Genomic DNA, 27,007 nt, shown 5'->3' with positions numbered 1-27,007 from the left:
AATCTCTAGTAAATGATGAAGTCCTGATAGGGTTTCAATGCCTGGGAGTCCCATTAGCTACAGCAGGGTCAGAATCACAGAGCGTTAAAGCATCCGCAAAGCCACCAGCTTCCGCTTTAGATGGCAGGGATCTGTCCACACAAACTGAGGCCTATCCATTTAGCTGTGTGGGCACAGGATGGCGTGACATAAATCGTGAGCGAGGTTATATGAGATTCATGTTTAGAACAGAATGTCCGTTCTGAAATATGGAGATGAAATATGAAACTTATATCACCATATATTATGTAAAGTGGGTGAAAAGAACGTCCAACTCCGAGTGAGAAATATGGAACCACGCGAGCATCGCCTAAGAATGCCAAGTGGGCAATAAGAGCATCCGTCGCGAGATGCATGGAACAAAACTTGTATCGCCTGAAAACGTAAAGTGGGAATAATCCATCAATCCATCTCGTCCTAGAGAGCCATTGATGAAGTGAGATCGGTGTAGGGAGTCTAGATGTACAGTAAAAGCTATTGATCATCCGCTGTCATCATCATATGAGTAATGCACGTGAGTGGTGCTCTGAGTGCGACTGTGATATCCGTCCCCTGGGATGCATGTCGAGAGACTGTGAGCCTTCCCCTTTTAACCCCACCCCCACCCACCCAAGGTGCAGGTTCCACTCTGCACCTTGGCCATCCAGGAGGGAGCTGTTAAACTGTCTCCCTCTCTCTCTTTCACACACACTCTCTCTCCCTCTCCCTCTCTCTCTCTCTCTCTCTCTCTCTCTCACACACTCACACACACACACTCACACACACATACACACACATACACACACATGAACCAAATTAGCAGCCTTCTTCGCCTGTGCGCCAGAGCAAGGGCGTGAAATTGGGATTTTTTGCGGCTGGGGCCAGGACCCATAAGAACTGCAGGGTTGGGTCAGGCAGGGCAAGGCAGGGATAAGGAGGGGCAGGGTAGGGGGGGGGGGGGGGGAGGGGAGATTGAGCAGAGGAGTGACTCATGGGGTTGTAATGTGAGCTGATCACAGGACAGAAGGACCAGACAGAAAGAGAGGGAGAAGGGGGGAGGAGAGAGAGAGAGAGAGTAAGATAAGTGTATGTGACAAATAGAGAGGGAGGGAGAGAGATGTGTATGTGAGATAAATACAGAGGTGAGTGAGAGATGGGAAGAGAGATGGAAAGTAGTGTGTACCAGAGAAAGAAAGAGACAGAGAGAGAGAGAGTTTGTGAGTTGTGTCTGCGAGAGAGACAACTGGAGGTGTGACCGAGAGGAAGAGGGGGATAAGTATGAGACAGAGAGAGAGAGAGATAGAGTGACAGAGACATACTGTTACTGTAGATGCAGAAAGAGAGAGGGAGATAGAGAGATAAAGTGACAGACATAGATACAAGAGAGAGAGAGAGAGAGAGAGAGAGAGAGAGAGAGAGAGAGAGAGAGAGAGAGAGAGAGAGAGAGAGAGAGAGACAAACGGATACAGAAAGAGAGCGAGAGTGAGTGACAGAGACAGAAAGAGAGATATAGAGAGATGGAGAGAGAGAGAGGGATAAATGGGAAGTCTCACAGAGCTCCCTCTCTCTCTCTCCTCCCGGGCAGTGCAGTGAGTGACATCACAGTGGGCTCCATGCCATATCCCAGCCTCTGGCAGAGACTGTGTTCATTCATAAAGCTGCAGCCTCCGCTCCCAATGATGCAACCATACACACGGAGCAGGCAACGAGGCCCAACAACCAGGAGACAATATGCTTTCTATCAGGCCACCCAGCTATAAATAGCGCTTTAGAGTTTAGACTGTGTGGCGGTGTGTCTGTGTATGTGTGACTGTGTGTGCGTGCGTGTGTCAGATAGTGAGTGGGTTTGTGATTAAAATGCGAGTGACATCTATGGGGCTATTCAACAATGGGTGTTTGACAAGTGAAATTCTTCTTGGCCATAAAAGCGCTGATTTATTTCTGTCTAGATGCAAATTTAACAATTCTAGGGTATATTTCGTGTGGCTAGGATGCCACTTCCTGTGGGGAAGAGAAGTGTGGTGGGTTGAGGTGTAGGTCAAGTATTAGAGATCCCCCTCCCACAGTCAGACACACACACACCATTTCAGACTTGCAGTGAATCGACCTACATGTTTACAGGTAAATATGAGTGGGGTCATACCAAGTTGTATGAGAGGAGGAGGTGGAGGAGGTGCTTCGTCAGTTCCTAGGAGTTATTAGCCCCTTAAACGAGACCAGTCCACCCAGGACAGACCCCCTGTCCAGAGGTGACGGTGCTATCTGAGAGAGCCTTTGATGGAGATCCCTATCTGCCAGCCCCCCCCCCCTCCCTAGTCTGAAGAGAGCAAGGTCATAAACCCTGCCAACATGAAGGGGGACCATTCAGCCATGGGGTGATGAAACGGTGGCGGGGGGGGGCTACAGAGGAGGAGGGGGGTTAAGTCTGGTGTTGAGAGGGCTGCTTGTTCTACACCAGCCACTCCTCTGTTTGGATTTCCATTTCAATGCCAAGCGCCTGGAATAGAAGCGGTGGTGGATACGCAAGAACCCGACCGTGGGGCCGAAGCCACACCAGACCCAGGCCACACTAAGGGCAGACCCACACCAGACCCAGGCCACACTAAGGCCAGACCCAGGCCACACTAAGGGCAGACCCACACCAGACCCAGGCCACACTAAGGGCAGACCCACACCAGACCCAGGCCACACTAAGGGCAGACCCACACCAGACCCAGGCCACACTAAGGCCAGACCCAGGCCACACTAAGGGCAGACCCACACCAGACCCAGGCCACACTAAGGGCAGACCCACACCAGACCCAGGCCACACTAAGGGCAGACCCACACCAGACCCAGGCCACATTAAGGCCAGACCCAGGCCACACTAAGGGCAGACCCACACCAGACCCAGGCCACACTAAGGGCAGACCCACACCAGACCCAGGCCACATTAAGGGTAGACCCACACCAGACCCAGGCCACACTAAGGGCAGACCCACACCAGACCCAGGCCACACTAAGGGCAGACCCACACCAGACCCAGGCCACATTAAGGGTAGACCCAGGCCACACTAAGGGCAGACCCACACCAAACCCAGGCCACACTAAGGCCAGACCCACACCAGACCCAGGCCACACTAAGGGCAGACCCACACCAGACCCAGGCCACACTAAGGCCAGACCCACACCAGACCCAGGCCACATTAAGGCCAGACCCAGGCCACACTAAGGGCAGACCCAGGCCACACTAAGGGCAGACCCACACCAGACCCAGGCCACACTAAGGGCAGACCCACACCAGACCCAGGCCACACTAAGGGCAGACCCACACCAGACCCAGGCCACATTAAGGCCAGACCCACACCAGACCCAGGCCACATTAAGGCCAGACCCACACCAGACCCAGGCCACACTAAGGGCAGACCCACACCAGACCCAGGCCACATTAAGGCCAGACCCACACCAGACCCAGGCCACATTAAGGCCAGACCCACACCAGACCCAGGCCACATTAAGGCCAGACCCACACCAGACCCAGGCCACACTAAGGGCAGACCCACACCAGACCCAGGCCACACTAAGGGCAGACCCACACCAGACCCAGGCCACATTAAGGCCAGACCCACACCAGACCCAGGCCACACTAAGGGCAGACCCACACCAGACCCAGGCCACATTAAGGGCAGACCCACACCAGACCCAGGCCACACTAAGGGCAGACCCACACCAGACCCAGGCCACATTAAGGCCAGACCCAGGCCACACTAAGGGCAGACCCACACCAGACCCAGGCCACATTAAGGGCAGACCCACACCAGACCCAGGCCACACTAAGGGCAGACCCACACCAGACCCAGGCCACATTAAGGCCAGACCCAGGTCACACTAAGGGCAGACCCACACCAGACCCAGGCCACACTAAGGGCAGACCCACACCAGACCCAGGCCACATTAAGGCCAGACCCAGGCCACACTAAGGGCAGACCCACACCAGACCCAGGCCAACTAAGGCCAGACCCAGGCCACACTAAGGGCAGACCCACACCAGAACCAGTCCGAGCGTCACTCTGTGGACAGTGCGCAGGCCCGGGGCTATCCCGCCATCCCGGCTCAGCGGTGCTGAAACACAGGCTCTATTCTTGGGCCGTCACCACTGTCTTTTGGCCGCCCTCTTGCAGTACAAGCCTGTGGTGGTGTAAGAGGCTGCGTGGGGCGCTCTGCTGCTACTGCTGACGACTCTCTCTCTTCAGCCATAAAAACAGAGAGAGTGCTCCAGGAGCACCACCACAGACACTCGCACTACTGAGGCAGTAAGTGCTTCAGACTAATGCCCCCATAGCTGCTTTGGCTCCGTCTGTCTTTCTCCCTCTCCTTCTTCTCCGTCTCTCTCTAGCTCGCTCTATCTATCTCAGAATCACATTAGCTTATGATATGAGTGCATTAACTCCTTTCTATTGTTTACGCCGTAGTCTCAGGTCTTGTGTTATGATGACATTAGCCCTGAAGTTTGACTTGATCCCTTACGGTGCCTCGTGAGCAGTGTGTCCCGGCAGAAAGCTCGCTGGAAATTCCCCACTTTATCAAGGAGGGACGAGGGAAAATATAGGAAGAAAGTCTCTACCATCGGACTTTTTTTTTTTTTGTCAACTAAGTATTTGTTCTTTGCTATTAGGTCTCTTTTCATGCTAACCGCTGAAACTGCCTACACACTTTGCTGCTCGTGATCATAGTTCATCTAGCGGAATATTTTTTTAAAGCATGGTTTTTTAGGTATGTGTTCTTAGAAAAGGAGTAGCTACTGATTGCTCAATACCAATGTATTGCAACGACGGACCATTACGCAATGTGCCAGTTCTCTACCCCTTAGGAAAGATGCTATACTGTTTCACAATTATAACCCTCAGATCTGCTGAATCAGACAAAGAACGTGGGAAACGTACTCAAGCCAAGCAAGTAGGGCTGCAACTAATGACTATTTTGGTAGTCGACTAATCTGTCGATTATTTTTTTCGATTAGTCGACTAATCGAAAAACAATTATATAAACAAATAGTTTTTTTTTTTGCACTACCTATCTTTTTGAAAGTGGCTTCTCAGCTCTGGTCCAGCTGAAGACAGAGCAGAGGAACAGATTGGACATTGAGCATGACATCAGAGTTGCTTTGAGACTCTTGTCAGGACCAAACAACATCCCCAGTTATCCCATTAGTTCCCCCAAACTTACTGTCGGTTAGGGGTGGACGGTATAAACGGTATACGGTATAAACGGTATGAATTTGCTCTACGGTATGGATTTTGAGTATACCGTGTAACCGGTAGTGCAGCTCTAAAATAGCAATGACGTCATGTAACCACAGCGCGACTATTTCACTGGCATTTGCCCCTAAAAATAGATAGAATTAGTCATAGATAATAGATATGTGCGAACTGGAAAAAGTTATTTAGGAGGCTTCGCGCAGTGGGCGTGCCAGCCCCTACCGCACGCATGTAAACACGGGTCTAGTAGTCTAGTGGGACGGGACACGGGAGCTGTCGGCGTCTCCCTGAGCTAACGTTAGCTTAGCTACCGTTACAAAATGACCCAGTCAACTATTCACTTTTAGTTTAATACATGATGGGGCATTGTCTAACCGAACGGTATCTAGTCGGCCAGCTACCGATAGCTCCTGACATCAACAAACGCTCCACAAAGTCTAGTACTAGAGACGTGTATGCTACCTGTTAGCTCACGTTAACACAAGTTAGTTCACCGTTCAAAACGAAATGTCCCATTGAACTAAATAATTCACTGAGGCGTTGTATTAACGTTATATATGCAGTAGCTACAGATAGCTCATGATATCAATGTCTTATAACACTGATTCGATGCGTACAATGTCTTATAACACTGATTCGATGCGTATTCGAGCTGAGGGCTTGCTAACGTTATAATACCAATACAATAGGGTCCAGGTGCAGCGCCGGAGAATCCTGGCCGTAGCTCTGCTCGAGGCTACTCGAGTATAGGTCCAGGTGCAGCTCCGGAGAATTCTGGCCGTAGCTGGAGGCTACTAGAGTACACACAGACAGGGGAGCTTGTTGCGTGGTGGCGATGTCTCGCAGATAATACCAGTACAAGTCTAATTATATAATATATATATTTTATAAAAAAAAAAAAATTATATAAAATAAAAAAAAAAATTTTATCAAAAACGATGATACCGTGATATATACCGTTACCGTCTATGCTTCAAATTATACCGTGATATAAATTTTAGACCATACCGTCCACCCCTACTGTCGGTCTGTTATGTTAAGCTAAGAAGTCTTCAGCTGGCTGGACCAGAGCTGAGAAGCCACTTTCACAAAGATAGGTAGTGCAAAAAAAAAAAAAAAAAAAATTATATTTTCATAATTTTTTAATGACTAATCGACGCAACAATTTCTTGTCGACGATTTTTCATCTAATCGTTGCAGCCCTACAAGCAAGACTAAGGCCCGTCTCAGACCACACCAGAGACAGAACTCGAATAGTTTCCACGGGTTCCGAGATGCTCTGCGAAAATGAGGAGACAACATATTTTTATTGTGGTGTCCCATCGGCCTCTCTCTGCCTCACTGCTGCAGAACCCTGACCAGGGCCGTGTCAGCATTGTTCTCCCAAGTGTTGTACATATCCCTTACTTACTCTTACTAGTTACGCTGCTGGCCAGTATGACTTACTATATATACCATAGTGTCTTTATACCTACATCACTGTACATATTAATACTACAACTCTGTACATACATCTGATTAGCACTACACCCAGTAGTACTAGTCTAATATATTTCATACCCAGTTGAATCACCTGTACATTGTACTGTACGGCACACAGGTCTGTATGCACGTTCTCCGTGATGGGCAGACGGAAGGGGGTGTTCTGTAGCGTGCAGGTGGTGTCTGGCTGAGCCATGCTAAGAGTGGCCATCCCAGGCTCCATCACTGCTGTAAACAGAGAGGGGATGCTCCGTGGGGACTGTTTAGGCATTAAACCAAACACACAACGTTATCTGACAAACAGTTTACTCTCTCCTTTGCATTTTTTCCACATAACTCTGTGCTTGTCCCATTTTTCTGTCCAAAGTGCAACATTCCTCGACCGGGGAGATTTTACAAAGGGGGGGGGGGGAATCGTGTGGGAAAGAATAGAGATTAAGATTCACACACGAATCCGTGGAATATCCACTCATACCCGCTGTTCTTTCTTGTGACGGTATAAGCGTGTAGGCGGTGTTTAAGTGCTGGATGTAATTATACATCATACAGTAACAACCAAATGCTTGCTGCTCTGTTTGAAGGCAAACTATGTGCGACATATGGATTCTCGGATAGATTAATTCCCGCCAGACCGCACAGTTTTCATGTTGCGTGCCTCGCATTCCTCTGCCGTTTTACAATCGCAAATGTGCTTCTCACAGCTTTCTTGTGTTCCTCTAATGTGACCAAAAATGACTTGCGGCCCAAGCGGGCAAAATGGTTCCAGCTCAAGAAGATAAATTAGCTCTATTTTAAACTCGTCTCCAGACTAAGATATGTGTGTGTGTGTGTGTGTGTGTGTGTGTGTGTGTGTGTGTGTGTGTGTGTGTGTGTGTGTGTGTGTGTGTGTGTGTGTGTGTGTGTGTGTGTGTGTGTGTGTGTGTGTGTGTGTGTGTGTGTGTCTTTCGCAAACAAAGTTATGTTTCAGATTTGGTTGCGTGTGCCGATCAAAAGATGCAACACTGGATTGATAACTGTGGAAAAATACTACTCGCTATATTGCAATAATAGATGACATTTAATAGATGAGCACACACACACACACACACGATCATGTTTGCACTCGCACACACAGAATCGCCATGACTCATGCTATCAAAGAATGACTGCACTTCAGGGGATAGCAGCGCAGAGCTGTACATGTGACTGGACATGACGCAGGCAATTAGGCGATCAAGGAAAATTCTCTCATTTGCTCAACATTTGTCATTGTTGCCTCGCTGGTCCTCATAAAACAAACAAGAGGGTCTGAGGCTGGGCCTCACTAATGGCCCTGCATGAGAAGCAGGCAGACGACTGTATCCCACACCAGCACTGCAGCATTTGTGGAAGCGAACGGTGTCAAAGTCAAGTTCTCATTACGTGGCGGCCCTTGGGCCCACTGCAGACGCCTGGAGGTAATTGTAGTCGGCAACAGGCCACTTATTCACAAATCACAAATATGCAGATAGTGTAAGGACCAGGCCAGAACAAAGGAATCCAGCTGCTCTCACTCTCCTTGCTAGAAACACTGTCAGCCTTAACTCTGGTTAAGTGCCAGCCCAGGTCCCAGTCCTAGTCCCACCTCCAGCCCAGGTCCCAGTCCTAGACCCACCTCCAGCCCAGGTCCCAGTCCTAGACCCACCTCCAGCCCAGGTCCCAGTCCTAGACCCACCTCCAGCCCAGGTCCCAGTCCTAGTCCCACCTCCAGCCCAGGTCCCAGTCCTAGACCCACCTCCAGCCCAGGTCCCAGTCCTAGACCCACCTCCAGCCCAGGTTCCAGTCCTAGACCCACCTCCAGCCCAGGTCCCAGTCCTAGACCCACCTCCAGCCCAGGTCCCAGTCCTAGACCCACCTCCAGCCCAGGTCCCAGTCCCACCTCCAGCCCAAGACCCACCTCCAGCTGCAGTTCCAACCCAAGGCCTAGCCCCAGCTCCAGCCTCATTTTAGCCCAAGTCTCAGTCCCAGCCCTCAGCCTCCCTATATGGCAGCCAAAGAACATGTGCCTCCCATCTGAGTGTGCGTCACTGGGGTTCAGGTCACTGTGAGAAATGCCACAGAGTCTCACCTGCAGTGCAACAGCCCGCCTCCGACTCAGAGGGATACTTTCCTTATTGCTCTCTCTCTCTGATCTGCTCGTCAGTGTGACTCGTTGACATACATACTGTCTGTGGCTATGGCTTGTGGGACATTTGTTCGCCTGATTACAAAAACAGCACACCATGTATGCTGCTGACTCCAAAAACAGGTGGCCTGCAGAAAATGCACACAAAAGGGAAAACGGAAGAAATCTGGGCCACATGCGCTGAACGAAAACACCGACCCAGCCTCGTTCTGGGCGGCTGAACATCATCGGTGAAACAAACCCAGAGTCTTTCAGGGCCATAGACTGATTCTTAAAGCAGGCTCGTTTCTAAACATGCCCAGTTTCCTTGACATTATGGGAAACGCAGCTCCCAAACATGGAACCATAAAAACAGTAATAGCAACAGAGAGCAGAGGGGCCCAAAATAGTTGCAATGCACATGGGGTAATGGTGAAATGCGTGGGCGGCTGTGTGGAGCCATTTTGGGGAAGCATGGAGTCAACATGAGGTCCATTAGGGCTCCCAGCCGTAGTGGTTATGTGGGGTAACATGGAGAGGAGGGAAGCCTGCGGTAAGAGAAACCAGTCAACCAGTCAGCCAGTCAGCCAGTCAACCAGCCAGTCAACCAGCGGCGTGTGGCGCGGCAGGCGTCTGTCGCTCTGACTCAGTGACTACAAATGAGGAATGGCTGGGGATGAGACAGGGGCACACACCAGGAAGACGCCACATCAAGGACCAAGGTGACGTGGGAGAAACTCATGTGGCTGGCAGAGAGGATGGAAACACACACAGAGCAATAGAGAGAGAGGAGGGGGGGGGGGGGGGGGGGGGGGGGTGGCTGAACGAGTTGAGAGAGCTGCTTAAAAAACAAACAAAAAAAACATGTTTTGCCCGGGAACATGATTATATTTGTTTTGGTTGCTGTCTCTTTTGAGAATGGGGGTGACGTGAGGAGCACAAAAGGACTATAATTGCTGGGGAAATATTTTAATGAGACAGTTTTGTTCCCCTCTAATTATCCTCATATCAAGTCCTCATCTCTGAATAATAGTTCATGATTTAGATGATGTTGAATATGGAAGCAAAAAAGAAAAGTGGACACAACTGAATTAGACCTTCAGGACATAATTCCACATGTATGGTACTTTTCAACACTGCCATATGGGCCACACCTTGCTATTGTCTCTCTCTCCCTAACCGTCTGTCTCCCTCTCTGCCTGCCTGTCTGTCTGTCTCTCTCTCTCTCTCTGCCTGTCTCTCCGTCTCCTGTCTCTCTCTCTCTCTCCATATGCTACTCATTTAGCACGGTGATGTATCTGGCACTAACATGCTTCGTTTTATGACTAAGCTTTATGAGGCAAAATTAAGGCGTGTAGTCACCAGAGAGACATCCTGATAGGGCCCACGCACCAGAATGTTTTTCTGTTTATATGGGCACGACTGAGGACCAAGGAACGAATGGGTTATGAATGAACGACAGACTGACTAACTCAATGAACGAGGGGATAACCCATTTGATGTGAAAGAGTGACATCACTGAGTCAAACGAGAGAGAGAGAGAGAGAGAGAGAGAGAGAGAGAGAGAGAGAGAGAGAGAGAGAGAGAGAGAGAGGCGGTCATTGTGTGGATACACACAGACTACCACTTCACTGGTATCCGCAGCCTGTTGAGAAGGCTGTCCAGCATGAGGATTTTTAAGAAGTTCCCATTGACGACACTGGGCATGCCCTCTGTCAAGGGCTCCAGATTGCTACCAATCTTTTAGATGATGCTACTAAAAATTATAATTAGCATCAGTGCGACTTGCAATTTTTTTAATTTAATTTTATAAATCATCTTATGAGAAGATTGGTTGGCCCTCTCTGACGGAGAGGTGCAACAAACATGTTATTTGTTTATTTTTAAGGCCCTTATTGTCCATTATTGGAATGGAATTTTGGAACCTATGGTCCCCTGAGTTTCATCGGAACAGGGTAAATCTGCATTTTGCTATGATGCCCCTCTAGCTCATGGAATAAACTCCACATTCCTTAAAGCTTGAGATTCTCCCCTCTGTTGCAGAGTTTAAGACCTTGATCACTAATGTTTTAATTGATTTGTTATCCTTGCTTTTGTCTACCCTTGTCTTGTTGTGTTATTGATATGCTGTGTGAATGAATTTTTGCTTATTTCTGTATGTACACTACATTTACATTCTGTAAATGAGGGAAACCTCAGTTGCCTTTCGAGTTTTAATAAAGGTTTAAAATCATTGTGTATCATGTTCATCACTGGGAGGAAGAAGAGATGTGAGAGAGAGAGGAGAGCAAACACCAGTGAACGTGACCATCTTCAAAGATATATTATACAAATCATCATTCATGCCACTTATATCTACTCATTAGATATAAACTTATTAAATTAGATATCTAACTTGGCTTGCCGATTCCAGGTTAATCACGAAGCACTCGATGGTAAAAAGCACAATAACACTTAGTAGCATTGTTAAATGCAGGGATGGATTTCTCCTGCGATGGCACAGCACTAAAACACACTTCTGCACCATCGCAAAACATAATACACAGTATAGAATAGACATGTATTCAATTTGAATAGAATACACAAAAAAGGGGGTGGTAATGAAATTTAAAAACAAGCGCAAATTCGCAATTAGCTGCTAAATCTTTGCCCTTTTACCCAATTGACATGAACACACACACTTGACCTCTATGCCCAATTTCAGACTCCTAGGGCCAAACATGTGGCTGCTAGAGGGTGAGGAAATGTTTGTGGACCGACCAATCGAGCTATAGAGCTGCTGGTTGCAGCTAAACATAAGGAATGTGTTGTGCTGAATGTCCGTTTAAGTGATTTTACAACTAGACTTTGTGCTGGCCCTACTACCAACACGTTCAGTAGGTATTACCAGTGTTATGCCTGGAAGGAGCCCTGCCTCTGGGCATCACCTCATCACCTCAGCCCAGTCAAACACCGGCTAATGACATACAGGTCAGGCACAACTAGCGTACTTTTCGGACCATAAGCCGCGGCTTTTTTCCCCATTTTTCGACCCTGCGGCTTATATAACGGTGCGGCTTATATGTGGACAAAACCCGAAAATCGAAATATTGCTTTTTTTACTGCATTGAAATGTTATTTATCTGTTCCCTTATTTGCTAAACTTAATACAACTTGTAAATGAGTTAATGTTATTTGTCCGACAGTATTGTGTCCCAATGGGAGTCATTCTCTGTAGAGGTGGGAACTTAAAGCTCAATATAAGAACGGCCATGCACCACCACTCACAGAATCGAGAAAGAGCAATCAATCTGTCAATCCTTTCCGTGTCCGGGCCGCGTGAGGTTTCCCGTGTTGAGTCAAATTAAGCCACAGGCTCCACTCCTTACATATGGTAATTAAACATTAAAACACATGCGGCTTATAGTCCAGTGCGGCTTATATATGTACACATCATTCAATTTAGCTGCTGCGGCTTATAGTCAGGTGCAGCTTATAGTGCGAAAAGTACGGTAGCTATTACCAACCATCAAGGTTTTGATCCGGTCAACATATTGCTCGTGTCTCGACACGGTACAGATTGGATGAAAAAATGTACCTGTTTGCTCCGCTTGGCCCGGCGAATCGACGAGCCACATGAGAGGAGGTCGGATCACCCAAACGCTGTTTGCACAGCTGCCAGGCAGCCATGTACACTCAAACATGGGCATTGCATTACACACAGCACCACTGAAGGAGTGCTGACACCAACAAACCAGGCCCTTATGTAACACACTGTGCCCTGAAGGAAAGTACACTTCTACGCCAACCTGTGGGCATTATGGGAGAGGCAAGGTTTGAAGCGTTTTTGGAGAGCCCCGTGTGTGGTATGGCCTCTGCACGCTTGAGTGAGTGGGTGAGTGAGTGAATGAACATGTACAGTATGTGTGTGTGTGTAAGAGCGGTGTGTGTTGGTGGGTGGCATGGTCGTTAGAATGTGCCTTATAAGGGCTCCCAGTGGAAGCGTCAGGCATGCCAGTTATGACAAGCAACAGCGTCTTAATCAGATAAAAGAGAACCCTCCCTCCCTCCCTCCCTCCTTCCCTACCTCCCTCCGTCCCTACCTCCCTCCCTCCATCCATCCCACCCAGCAGAGCAGGCTCAGAAAATTCCTGTCAGTCGCTGAACCCCGACCTCCAGACCCGATGAATAAAAGGAGCGTTAAAACTGGGACAACTCACTCACACTCAAAACAAGACTCCAAACGCCTCCTTCTATTGTAAATGATCTACAAGTAAATATAGACCAAGTTATTAACAGCAAAAAATATATATATTTAAGTGAAAACCAAAGTTTTTAAGAAATACTGCGAGGAGGAAGGGAAGGAGAATGAGGAGGAGAAAGAGAAGAAAAAGAAAGATACCTTTTCAGCTACCTGGAGAAAAAGCTGTTTTATTCTGCAATCTCACACATTCCGTTTTTTAGGTCATCTCTCTTATCTCTGCAGCTCATCTCTCTTTTGAGCTCACAGTTCTTGTTATGGCTACATGGTACTTTGAATAATAAGCTACCGTTGTCTCGTGTTGTACCCAAGTATCACAAAACCTGCTGTGTGTCCACAGGTGAAAAACACGCCGAACTGAAGCTTGGCGGAATATAAGAAGCTTTGTTTGGGTGCACCTCTAACCTTGGTGGTGTGCGAACACTTTTAAAAGGTCTTACCTCACTTAGAGTAAAGGGCTTGGGGAAACTGAGACTAGCCGCACTAGCTTCCATCACAAGAGAAAAACTGTAATAAGGCAGGAGTAGTAGGAGCCTACACAGTGAGGTGGGCTTCAAACTACTTGCGCTTGTTGTTAGTGAAATGTGTGTGTGAGTGTGAGTGTGAGTGTGAGAGAGAGAGTGTGCATGCAGGGTGGTGGGGGGGGTGAGACATACCAAAGCACCAGCATCTATAGGTCGCACATTGCTAAAACCCAATACTTGTTGAAACTAGAGTAGCCATGTCCACTCAGAGTGCTACTTTCACAACCCACTGACTAGACAACAGTGAATGCGCCCTGGCTTTGTAAAGGGCACTTAACCCTTTCGACAGCCAGCGGACAAAGAGCCTGTCATGTTACCTGATGCCACGCTTGCCTGGCTGGAACACAAGGAGGAGAACGTCACCGTTTCCTATCTGGCTCACAAAGAGTGGAGGATGCCTAGGTCACTAGCGGAACAGACATCTAGTGGGTCCTGATCACACCAGACAACAGAACAGTGAGTGAGTGAGTGAGTGAGTGAGTGAGTGAGTGAGTGAGTGAGTGAGTGAGTGAGTGAGTGAGTGAGTGAGTGAGTGAGTGAGTGAGTGAGTGAGTTTAGAGAGAGAAAGAGAAAGAGAAAGAGAAAGAGAGAGAGAGAGAGCTTGTGTGATGTTGTGAACTGCTCCTTGGCAGCCCCAGTCTGACCCATGTACACAGAGCAGTCAGTGTGAGCGGGAGCTAGCGTTGCAAAATGGTTTTGCAAGATAGCGATACGCTTTGGCAACTCCGATGCAGCTGTCAGCACTTTTTCTATTCGAGTGTTGAGTGTGTGTGTCTTGTTTTTCTGTGCATGTGTGTGTGTGTTTTCTGTGTGTGTGTGTGTTAGCTACGTGCCCTCTCTGCAGGTATTATAGTAAAAGGCGGAGAGGGTGGTAAATGTGGTGACTCATAACCTCAGTGTTAGTTTGTTCAGTGGGTCAAGACTTTAAGTCAGGTGTCATGTTTCCATGACAAATCATAGCTTTGCCACCTTGACAGCTGGCTCAACACCTCCCCAGCGTCAGCTAGCATACAGTACAGCCTCCACACAGGGAGGAGAGAAGCAGCAGCGTCAGCTAGCGTACAGTACAGCTTCCACACAGGGAGGAGAGAAGCAGCAGCTAGCGTACAGTACAGCCTCCACACAGGGTGGAGAGAAGCAGCAGCTAGCGTACAGTACAGCCTCCACACAGGGTGGAGAGAAGCAGCAGCTAGCGTACAGTACAGCCTCCACACAGGGTGGAGAGAAGCAGCAGCTAGCGTACAGTATAGCCTCCACACAGGGAGGAGAGAAGCAGCAGCTAGCGTACAGTACAGCCTCCACACAGGGAGGAGAGAAGCAGCAGCTAGCGTACAGTACAGCCTCCACACAGGGAGGAGAGAAGCAGCAGCTAGCGTACAGTACAGCCTCCACACAGGGAGGAGAGAAGCAGCAGCTAGCATACAGTACAGCCTCCACACAGGGAGGAGAGAAGCAGCAGCGTCAGCTAGCGTACAGTACAGCCTCCACACAGGGAGGAGAGAAGCAGCAGCTAGCGTACAGTACAGCCTCCACACAGGGAGGAGAGAAGCAGCAGCTAGCGTACAGTACAGCTTCCACACAGGGAGGAGAGAAGCAGCAGCTAGCGTACAGTATAGCCTCCACACAGGGAGGAGAGAAGCAGCAGCAGCAGCTAGCGTACAGTATAGCCTCCACACAGGGAGGAGAGAAGCAGCAGCTAGCGTACAGTACAGCCTCCACACAGGGAGGAGAGAAGCAGCAGCAGCTAGCGTACAGTACAGCCTCCACACAGGGAGGAGAGAAGCAGCAGCTAGCGTACAGTACAGCCTCCACACAGGGAGGAGAGAAGCAGCAGCTAGCGTACAGTACAGCCTCCACACACAGGGAGGAGAGAAGCAGCAGCTAGCGTACAGTACAGCCTCCACACAGGGAGGAGAGAAGCAGCAGCTAGCGTACAGTACAGCCTCCACACAGGGAGGAGAGCAGTGTTAATTTTGGCAGCTATTTTCATTTTAGTTTTAGTCTTAGTCATGTGTCAAGCGCTCCTTTTTCGTTTGAATCATATTTAGTCATCTTCATTTATTTTTCGTTTAGTCAGTTTTAGTCAACTAAATGTCTGAGCATTTTAGTCTTAGTCAGTTTGTCTTTTTTGTTTTAGTCTAGATCTTGTCGACGAAAACGGATGACATTTTTGTCTATTTTTAGTTAATGTACAAAAAAAATGTACATTATATAAATTATACAACTTTTTTTTCTTTTCTTTTTTACAGCTACCGTTTTATATATATATACTGTTTTTTAGTAATAACTAGAAAGTAATGGTATTTATTCAACAACAGGTGATTGTGTAGATTAGTATTAGTATCATTAAATGACAACTATGCTTCACCCACGGAAAGGTTTTTGGCACATTGGTTCCACACGGACATTATACGTTGTTGCACTTGCTTCCAGAAGGCTTCGTTTAGGTTAGCTACTGTAGTAGCAGAGGCTCTGTTGTGATTTTTAATGCACAATAAATATTCAACATTCTCTTTTGAGACTCCGCCTCAGACTCTTATCATTTGGCACTAAAAGCTAAACATTGTCACCGGTATGGCTGTCCGCAACATGTCATTAATTGTGTGCGAGAGGTCGATCAGTTAGCCACATTAGCGTGAGCTAGGTTAGTCAGTTAGCGTGAGCTAAATGGAAAGAATGTAACGTTACTGGTGAAAAAGTGATTTACCTTGGAATACTCCTTTGCCAACTTGCTGTACTTTGCCTGCAGGTCTGCAGCTGGATTATGAATAGGCCCAACTTTAGCCAAGGTAACGTTAAAGCTAAAACTAGCTTTTCAAATAGCTCTTCAGCTAATGCTAATAACAGAGCTCCCCGTCACACTGCTCTGTCGGGACGACGGCATTAAGAAAAGTTATAATTATTTTGTCTCGTCTTGTTTTAGTCAACAATATCAACATACATGAAGAGAAATTTCGTCCTGGTTTTTGTAAATTACATTTGTGTCCTCAGTTGTGGTCAACGATATTTAATAAACTATTTAGTCTCGTTAGCGTGACATGGTCTTCAATAACGTGACGTCACGTCTCGTTGTCGTCATGAAAAAAACCTTTGTTGACGAACATCTTTCGTCTCCATTTTTGTTGACAAAATTAACACTGGAGGAGAGAAGCAGCAGCTAGCGTACAGTACAGCCTCCACACAGGGTGGAGAGAAGCAGCAGCTAGCGTACAGTACAGCCTCCACACAGGGAGGAGAGAAGCAGCAGCTAGCGTACAGTACAGCCTCCACACAGGGTGGAGAGAAGCAGCAGCTAGCGTACAGTACAGCCTCCACACAGGGAGGAGAGAAGCAGCAGCTAGCGTACAGTACAGCCTCCACACAGGGAGGAGAGAAGCAGCAGCTAGCGTACAGTACAGCCTCCACACAGGGAGGAGAGAAGCAGCAGCTAGCGTACAGTACAGCCTCCACACAGGGAGGAGAGAAGCAGCAGCTAGCGTACAGTACAGCCTCCACACAGGGAGGAGAGAAGCAGCAGCAGCTAGCGTACAGTACAGCCTCCACACAGGGAGGAGAGAAGCAGCAGCTAGCGTACAGTACAGCCTCCACACAGGGAGGAGAGAAGCAGCAGCTAGCGTACAGTACAGCCTCCACACACAGGGAGGAGAGAAGCAGCAGCTAGCGTACAGTACAGCCTCCACACAGGGAGGAGAGAAGCAGCAGCTAGCGTACAGTACAGCCTCCACACAGGGAGGAGAGCAGTGTTAATTTTGGCAGCTATTTTCATTTTAGTTTTAGTCTTAGTCATGTGTCAAGCGCTCCTTTTTCGTTTGAATCATATTTAGTCATCTTCATTTATTTTTCGTTTAGTCAGTTTTAGTCAACTAAATGTCTGAGCATTTTAGTCTTAGTCAGTTTGTCTTTTTTGTTTTAGTCTAGATCTTGTCGACGAAAACGGATGACATTTTTGTCTATTTTTAGTTAATGTACAAAAAAAATGTACATTATATAAATTATACAACTTTTTTTTCTTTTCTTTTTTACAGCTACCGTTTTATATATATACTGTTTTTTAGTAATAACTAGAAAGTAATGGTATTTATTCAACAACAGGTGATTGTGTAGATTAGTATTAGTATCATTAAATGACAACTATGCTTCACCCACGGAAAGGTTTTTGGCACATTGGTTCCACACGGACATTATACGTTGTTGCACTTGCTTCCAGAAGGCTTCGTTTAGGTTAGCTACTGTAGTAGCAGAGGCTCTGTTGTGATTTTTAATGCACAATAAATATTCAACATTCTCTTTTGAGACTCCGCCTCAGACTCTTATCATTTGGCACTAAAAGCTAAACATTGTCACCGGTATGGCTGTCCGCAACATGTCATTAATTGTGTGCGAGAGGTCGATCAGTTAGCCACATTAGCGTGAGCTAGGTTAGTCAGTTAGCGTGAGCTAAATGGAAAGAATGTAACGTTACTGGTGAAAAAGTGATTTACCTTGGAATACTCCTTTGCCAACTTGCTGTACTTTGCCTGCAGGTCTGCAGCTGGATTATGAATAGGCCCAACTTTAGCCAAGGTAACGTTAAAGCTAAAACTAGCTTTTCAAATAGCTCTTCAGCTAATGCTAATAACAGAGCTCCCCGTCACACTGCTCTGTCGGGACGACGGCATTAAGAAAAGTTATAATTATTTTGTCTCGTCTTGTTTTAGTCAACAATATCAACATACATGAAGAGAAATTTCGTCCTGGTTTTTGTAAATTACATTTGTGTCCTCAGTTGTGGTCAACGATATTTAATAAACTATTTAGTCTCGTTAGCGTGACATGGTCTTCAATAACGTGACGTCACGTCTCGTTGTCGTCATGAAAAAAACCTTTGTTGACGAACATCTTTCGTCTCCATTTTTGTTGACAAAATTAACACTGGAGGAGAGAAGCAGCAGCTAGCGTACAGTACAGCCTCCACACAGGGTGGAGAGAAGCAGCAGCTAGCGTACAGTACAGCCTCCACACAGGGAGGAGAGAAGCAGCAGCTAGCGTACAGTACAGCCTCCACACAGGGTGGAGAGAAGCAGCAGCTAGCGTACAGTACAGCCTCCACACAGGGAGGAGAGAAGCAGCAGCTAGCGTACAGTACAGCCTCCACACAGGGAGGAGAGAAGCAGCAGCTAGCGTACAGTACAGCCTCCACACAGGGAGGAGAGAAGCAGCAGCTAGCGTACAGTACAGCCTCCACACAGGGAGGAGAGAAGCAGCAGCTAGTGTACAGTATAGCCTCCACACAGGGAGGAGAGAAGCAGCAGCTAGCGTACAGTACAGCCTCCACACAGGGAGGAGAGAAGCAGCAGCTAGCGTACAGTACAGCCTCCACAAAGGGAGGAGAGAAGCAGCAGCTAGCGTACAGTACAGCCTCTACACAGGGAGGAGAGAAGCAGCAGCTAGCGTACAGTACAGCCTCCACACAGGGAGGAGAGAAGCAGCAGCTAGCGTACAGTACAGCCTCCACACAGGGAGGAGAGAAGCAGCAGCTAGCGTACAGTACAGCCTCCACAAAGGGAGGAGAGAAGCAGCAGCTAGCGTACAGTACAGCCTCTACACAGGGAGGAGAGAAGCAGCAGCTAGCGTACAGTACAGCCTCCACACAGGGAGGAGAGAAGCAGCAGCTAGCGTACAGTACAGCCTCCACACAGGGAGGAGAGAAGCAGCAGCTAGCGTACAGTACAGCCTCCACACAGTCAGCCAAGCGGCCAGAAGGGGGTCACTTAAGAAGAAGTGAAAGGACAAGAGAGTTTAAATCACATCACAATTTCAAAAATAAAGGATCGTGGTAGATGGTATTTTTACCATGGTACTGCCATGGTAGAATTCATCGCATGCACTTAAATAACACCATGGTATCATCCAATTTTAACCATGGTACCCGGATGGCAGCCTATTATGGCATTCTTTTTGGTCACTGCCGTGGTGGTAGTGACCGGAAAACAAAAACAAATGATGTAAATGCTATGGTACTTTTTGTGAGGACAACACAGTTCATGTGGGCTTTCCCTTCGCTGTGCCCTGAACTAGTCCTGGAGCAAACCAAGCCAAGCCAAGCCAGGGCTTCCAGGCAGCAGGGTCAAAGAGGCAGGCAGGCAGAACTGCAGATTCATCACCTCAGTCTTCCCCCCTCTCTCTCTCACTCGCTCTCTCTGGAACCTCTGGAGGGGGAGGTGGAGGAGAAAGGGAGGGAGGGAGGAGTGATGACTAGGCACCGGTGCCAGTCTCCCATGCCTGGTGGGCAGAGTGCCATGCCTTCCCCCACCCAGGGCTGCCCTGCATGGGGCAGCAATGAGAGCTAGGAGGGATATACTGTACTGTATAGTATATTGTATTGTAACTCAGGTACTTCTACTCTGCATTGTACATTGTATATATGTATATACTGAACACTTTTGTCTACGTACTTGACTTCTATTTTATACTTGCTATACTTATTTTGTACTTATCTATTTTGTCTAGCACAGTCTCTGGAGCGTAACAGAAAGAAGCATTTTGTATAAAAGTATTCTGTACTTCTGTATGACAACTAATAAAGAAACTTGAAACTATACTGTAGGCAGTGATCTGAGAGAGATGAGATGTTGATAGGAGAGATAGAGATAGACCAAGGCAGAAGAGAGGGAGAGGGGGATTGATTCTCCAGAGAGAGAGAGAGAGAGAGAGAAAAGACCAAACCACAACTAACCTACTTGTGCTATTCCAATAACACATAATCAAATGACTTTTGAAAGTTAAAACAAAAGTTGTGAACATGCATGAATGCAATGGTGCATGAAATGAATAGGTCATCTGTTGTTTGTTATATCTGAATGTGTTTGAATGCACAATCAATTATAATTAAACATGCAAATGTATATATTGTTTAGTTATGGTTTCAACATTTAGTTCAACAACTTACAATGTAGTGTGACTTATTTAACCCATGTCTACTAACATGACAGTGCAAAGCCAACTTGAATAGTGCTTAATTGTATTGAAGCATATGTAAATACAGCCCAATTCCCTATTAATATTAAAAACACACGCACCATAGCCTTTAGCAAATTATAGGCCTAGTCTAAATCAAAGAAAAATATTAAAAACGAAATAATAGTTTGACAACAAGCAGCTTATGTATATAGAGCAGGGCAGAACGCATAGCTTCTCTGGCATCATTGTATTTTTCTCAAGTGTCAGGCGTGATGTCCAGTATCGAGCAACTAACATGAGGAGACATATTCAAGCTGTTCCGCATCAGGACGTCTCGTCCCGGTCCATATGGCTTATTATAGGGAATCATTACAACCGGTATAGATAGATAAGAGGCACTTCTGATTGGTTAAATTGTAAAAATGTATAAACCGGCTTCACTGGGCAATAATAACACGCAGTCATTTTATAGACAAAACTGTTAAGGTCTTAAATCATAGTTTCTTTACTCACCGTCCATTCTTTCAGTCTTTATGATGGTTAAAGTCGGTTTCATATCGACAGCTGCCGTCATAATCATCAGACCAATTGTATCTTAATAACGGTGCGTCCCTTATTCTCTCTATAATAATACAATCGCTCCGAAACAAGTTAGAGAGAAGAGCTGTCTTCATCTGCCTCCCAATTAAATCATTGGGCGCTTTTCTTGTCCTCCTGAATCAATTGACCCGCCGCAACGAAATTATATTTATTTTACTACAAACTTCTTTCAATCTCCTGTCTCCCTCTGCGCTACACATACACACGCTCTCTCTCTCTTTTTCCTCTCTTTCTCACTCACTCATTCTCTCCCTCTCTCTGTCTTCGTCTGGGCGTGTTTGTGCGCTCAGTGCGCGCCGAGGAGGCGGGTGGTGCTGCAGCCTGGAGGACACGACATCTGAGGGGCGGCGTTAAGGACCGCCGAGTGATTCACAATTCAATTACATTCTTGCCCTCTGTGTCTCGGCGAGAAGAATCCACTGGTATAATCCTCTCGGACGTCACCGGAGACAATGACCCGCATGTTCTCGCAAATTACTCCAGTCCATTGAGTGATAAGGACTTTGGAAAGAGTTGTAAAGCAGGTGTGTGTGTGTGTGGGGCTGGGGGGGGGTCTACATTGTATCTTGATAAGTACTGTAGCCTATTTGACTAGTAGTATACAAAACCCTTGTTAAGTAACGCCATTACTTTTGGCAGTAGCAAAACCCTTGTTAAGTAACGCCATTACTTTTGGCAGTAGCTAGTACTCATAAAGTATGCATTACTTTTTAAATTCAGTAACTCAATTACTGTTACTAAATTTATGGTTTGTTACTGCGTTATTGTTATGTATTGAATGTTACCTTCTCCTGTATTAATCACCGTAGTAGGAGTACAGGGGAGCGTTCTAGGAGCAGGCAACACCCTAATCTTACAACACTACCCCCACTCTATACAATGTGGTAATTTGTATTCTTTTGCATTGCATTCAGTGATGTGAATGGAAACTGTCAAGTTGATCAACAGATTTTGACTGTAAGAATCTGTAAGGGCATTAAAGGGAGCAATTGAAATAATGTGTTTTTTGTTACTTTTCACAGTAACACATTACTTTTTGGTGTAAGTAATCAGTAAAGTAACTGAGTTACTTTTGAAATGAAGTAACTAGTAATGATAACTAGTTACTATGTTTCAGTAACTAGCACAACACTGTTAATGAGTGATACATAACACTTAGTTTTAACACATGCAGTGAATAGTAGCCCACAACACCGAAATTTTCAATATATTGTATGGCAACGTGACTTGAGAAAAATTATGTTTGAATAGGCTTCCTAGCTCTCTCCCATGGGAAACATTGCCAATCTCAAAGAAATGGTAGGCCTATCTCAGGCAGTGGTTCTCAACATGGAGGTCGGGACCCCCAAAGGGGTTCACAATATAATTTTGAAGGGTCAGGAAAAGATGTAAATACATGATCATGTTTATAATTTTTGGTATAGATGCTTTTTTTCTTGTGAAAAATAATACATGTTTGAAGTCGAACGCCCTCCATCATTATCCAAGTTAAATATGGGGAATGAAAATCATTATTTTGGGTCAAAGTTCACCATTCTATGATTGACTATAGCATATGGGAATCACGGACAAGCAAACCTCTGTGAACCTCTGGGTCACAAAACAAAAAAAGACAGTTCAGAACCAGTGATCTACAGGGACTAGTGACCTAAATGAAGCGTCTTGAGCCAAAAAGGACCGTCTGTGTCCAATTCTGCGGGTCCAAGCGTCCTCATAACTTGTAACTGGGCCTCATAAACACCTCAGAGTACTTCCTGTTCACCTTGTACTCATCAATAAAAACAGAGCGTGTCTTTTTACAGAACTGCCTCTCAGGCCTTTTGGAAAGAATGACGTCTTTGGGAAAACGCAGAGAATTCAATGGCTGGACTAAAGGATGAAATGAAGCGTATTATATAAAAAAAAATTTAAGGTAATTTGAAGAAATAGGTTCGACTTTTAAGATATCGAAACAAATCAAATTGGGACTTCTGTGACCAGGGTCATCGATGGGAATCTGATTTGAAACGGGGTTACTGGCCAGATTCTTCAGTTTCCATTTATTTTGTACTTCTTCATTCGTTTGTGTAATCAGGACCAAGCAATCAGCATGCCATACTGGAAAATTGAATCAAGATTTTGTCCTGCCCTTTGAAAAGGACATATGAGAGGGAGAGAGAGAGAGAGAGAGAGAGAGAGAGAGAGAGAGAGAGAGAGATAGAGAGAGAGACCTAACCACAGGTTTCCACTTGAAGACAAAAAAGAATCACAAGAAAATACCTGCCATGGCAACAGATTGTCATAGCAATTCTCACCTTTAGCTCAAGTGGAACAGACCACTGCTGTCAAAAGAGAGAGGGGGGGGGGGATTGTTGTCCCAAGTAATAACACTGGCAGGATAAGCGGAGACCAGTTCATAAATTACATGCAATTATAATGCAAGTTTGGTAATTGACTTATCTCAGACGCTGGCCTCTTTTCTTGATCATCCATTCCAATACCTCAGGGAAGCAGCCGTTGTGATTGGAGGATTAAGAAAAGAGGGCGGTGTTTGAGATAGGTCAATTATATCTTGAACATGGAAAGAATCACCCATACACATACATTGGTATCCTTTCCCCGTCACTTTTATGTGTGAATTTACCAATGTTTCGGTCAATCAGGTTTGACAGCGTTTGACAAGCGGCAGTTCTCTATTATGCCCATAAGGTCTGTTGACCGTAACGTTGGTAAATGTCTGCATGACAAACTGAAGAAGCAAGAATACCAGTGTGTCGGAGTGATTATTTTCATGTTCTCAAGATAAATTATATGCAAAAAAAAAAAACGACCCATTAATTTCTACGAATTAATAAAACAGTGGCAGAAAAAGGTTCTCTCTATACGAGGCACCGGGATTCTATTTCCAAGTGTCCGCCCACATTGACAGTAACCTTGTTAGGGTAAGTCAATACGGTGCATCCTAATATGCAAGTCAATATGATACTCCTGCTTACACTACGTATGAATTTCCAAATGGGATCTGCAGGGAGACTGGGGAGCCAGGCGTATTGATCAGGTATGGATTTTTTAACCGGCGGTCCTACACTGGCTCCATTAGCAGGCTTGCATCAGGTTTCACCAGCTAGATGGAGGCACACGGCAGAACCGCCCGACAGGAGCGGCGGTGCGGGCAAACAGACCACTTCACCAGAGGCAGACTGGGGGAGGGGAGGGGGGGGTTGACGGAGGAGAAGAGGGGTGGTGATAGAAGGCTACCTCTCACTTCAGTCAGTCAGTCAGTCAGTCAGTCAGTCGGTCAGCCAGTCTCTCTGACTGGAACTCTTTGTTTTTCTCCTTAATGAGTTCCTTCGTATCTACTCTTAAAAAGGGGACACCCCCTGGTCCTTTCTTGCCCGAGGACGGCCATTAGGGCCTAATGGCATTGCTGACTAATATCTGGGGAAGTCCCCTTCTCAAGAGGGCTGTGTTCTAATAGGCCTCTTCACTAACTTACAGAGGACCCTTAAAGAGGGCTGTGTTCTAATAGGCCTCTTCACTAACTTACAGAGGACCCTTAAAGAGAGTGGGTTTTGCTCTAAGAGAGCGCTTACATTATCATTTCTAAGAATATACTGAGCATGAATGACCAGCCTGTTATGAGAAATGTAATCTTAGATTGAAAGAGTAAAGCCATATCTTTATGATAAGTAGAGGAAGTACTGTACATATTGAAGGGTACAACGTGTATTTATATATATATATATATATATATATAAAATAATGGAAAAAATGAATTGCCTAAATAATTAAATCAATAATAAGAAACAAAAAAGCCAACCCAATAGAGGAGAGTTGTGTTTCCTTTCGAGCAATCGTTTTTTTATATTTTATGAATTTATGAAAACTGCATAGCCGACCACTGGTATGAAGGATGAGAAAAGAAGCCCTCAATGTTGCCAAGTAAGAAGGGGTTTAAGATACTATTCTGACTGTTGAATAAAGCTGCCATTGATTCTAAGGGAATATATTTTAATCATCAGCTTGTTTTTGTTCATTTTGAATTTTACCCATTTATTTCTAAATTCAAGGCAGCCAGGCTACAAAGGCAACAGGAGCTTGTGTGTTTTCGCTGTGTCCTAGAGTCACACAAACAGCTGCTGCTCAGTTCAGTTATGATAAAACAGCAGCAGCTATTAAAGGACCACGCCAACTTTTGGGGAAATTAGCTTATTTGCCATCTATCCTGGAGTTAGAAAAGCGGATACATACCCTTTTCTTCTCTGTGCATGCATTAAGCTTAGGGAACAGCCGCAGCTTTAGCCTAGCTTAGCGTCATTCACTGGAAGTAGGTGTGCCAGTGTAGCCTAGTTCCCACCAGAGCACAAAGCTATTACTCAAATCACAGTCTCCTTTTACACAAAAAGGCTGCCCACGTCTTATAATCACAGGAGGAACAGATATTTTACACAAAAAGGCTGCCCACGTCTTATAATCACAGGAGGAACACATATTTTACCCGTGCACAGCTGTATCCCACATCAGGCAACATGTGAGCTTAGGTTACAATGTCTCCTTCCTTCACCTGGCAAATGCTGTTGCTATGGTTTTGACAGTTAGCTGGCTCCACGCATTAGCCATGGTGTTTAGCAGCAGCAGCAGTCGTTTTTGCTGCTAAATCTCATCTCTCTCTCGCTCTCACTCAGATGCAGAACCATTGCACCTGCTTCTTTTTGCGGGGTTAACTGAAAGGTTATTCTATACAGAGCAATTCACACAGCTGTCGATTGATGTTTGTCTCCTTTTGACACCGGTCCCCAATGTATGCTAACAGGACAACAGTGGTTTTGGAGGCTTTGCATACAAATAATCTAATATCATTCGGTTTCTTTATGAAAGTAACAATAGGAATATAGCAGTATATAAATAAATATATATATTATACACATATGCTGAATTAGACCTTCAACCGCATCCAGCCAAGGGTTTGTGAAAGAAAATAAGATATCATAGACAATGGATGTGGTCTGATGGGTTCGGCCTGTTGTGCAAATGGGTATCAATGAACATGTAGTCAATGAGAGACTCATTTAAACACACACTGTACATACACGCACACACAAACTGTACATACACACACAGTGTACATATGCACACACACACACACACACATATAAAACAGTGGAGTCCTTGTGGTGTCTGTCTGGTAGTCACAGGCCTGTCTACTGGCTGCTGTGTAAGGATGCCACAGGCTGTATCCTCTCCTGCTGAGATCACAGACCAGGCTGGGAGGAGAGAGAGAGAGAGAGAGAGAGAGAGAGAGAGAGAGAGAGAGAGAGAGAGAGAGAGAGAGAGAGAGAGAGAGAGAGAGAGAGAGAGAGAGAGAGAGAGAGAGAGAGAGAGAGAGAGAGAGAGAGAGAGAGAGAGAGAGAGAGTGAGTGAGTGAGTGAGTGTTTATGTGTGTGTGTGTGTGTGTGTGTGTGTGTGTGTGTGTGTGTGTGTGTGTGTGTGTGTGTGTGTGTGTGTGTGTGTGTGTGTGCGGGTGTGCGTGTGCGTGAGTGTGCGTGTGTGTGAGTATATGTGTGTGTGTGTGTGCGTGTAGTAAGTGTGCAGGGTTAGCAGTGGGGCCTCAGTGAACAAAGCCTAGGCTCTCTTCTGAACAATTAGCCTGGCTAAAAAGGACATCTCTTCCTCCATTAGCAGGACCACGTGCCCCCCATCACTCCATTGTGCAGATAATTCAATTATCCCCACCCCCTCCGAGACTCCCTGCCTCCCAGACCTCCCTCCGCTCGTCATCCCCTCCCTCCCTCCCTCCCTCCCTCCCTCCCTCCCTCCCTCCCTCCCTCCCCCTCCTCCCTCCTCCCCACAGCCGAGGAGGAAAAAT

The 27,007-nt window shown here is 46.4% G+C and overlaps 1 protein-coding gene across 2 annotated transcripts in view; it reads right to left on the bottom strand.

Annotated features, from left to right (window-relative positions):
- ets1 (v-ets avian erythroblastosis virus E26 oncogene homolog 1) overlaps window positions 1-27,007 on the bottom strand; it is an 81,838-nt gene that overhangs the window by 23,999 nt on the left and 30,832 nt on the right. The window contains exon 1 of one of the 2 annotated variants that reach the window (XM_084326426.1): window positions 21,076-21,374. The exons of the other annotated variant lie outside the window; for it this stretch is intronic. Within the exon in view, the coding sequence (XP_084182552.1) occupies window positions 21,076-21,142 (67 nt within the window). The 5' untranslated portion in view covers window positions 21,143-21,374. Of the gene's footprint in view, window positions 1-21,075; window positions 21,375-27,007 lie in introns of those variants that run through there. 2 annotated transcript variants of the gene reach the window in all.

This window comes from Notolepis coatsorum, assembly GCF_963971535.1.
Source record: "Notolepis coatsorum genome assembly, chromosome: 1".
NCBI lineage: Eukaryota > Metazoa > Chordata > Actinopteri > Aulopiformes > Paralepididae > Notolepis > Notolepis coatsorum.
Note: the sequence above shows the minus strand (reverse complement) of the source record. Positions and strands in the feature narration are given on the sequence as shown.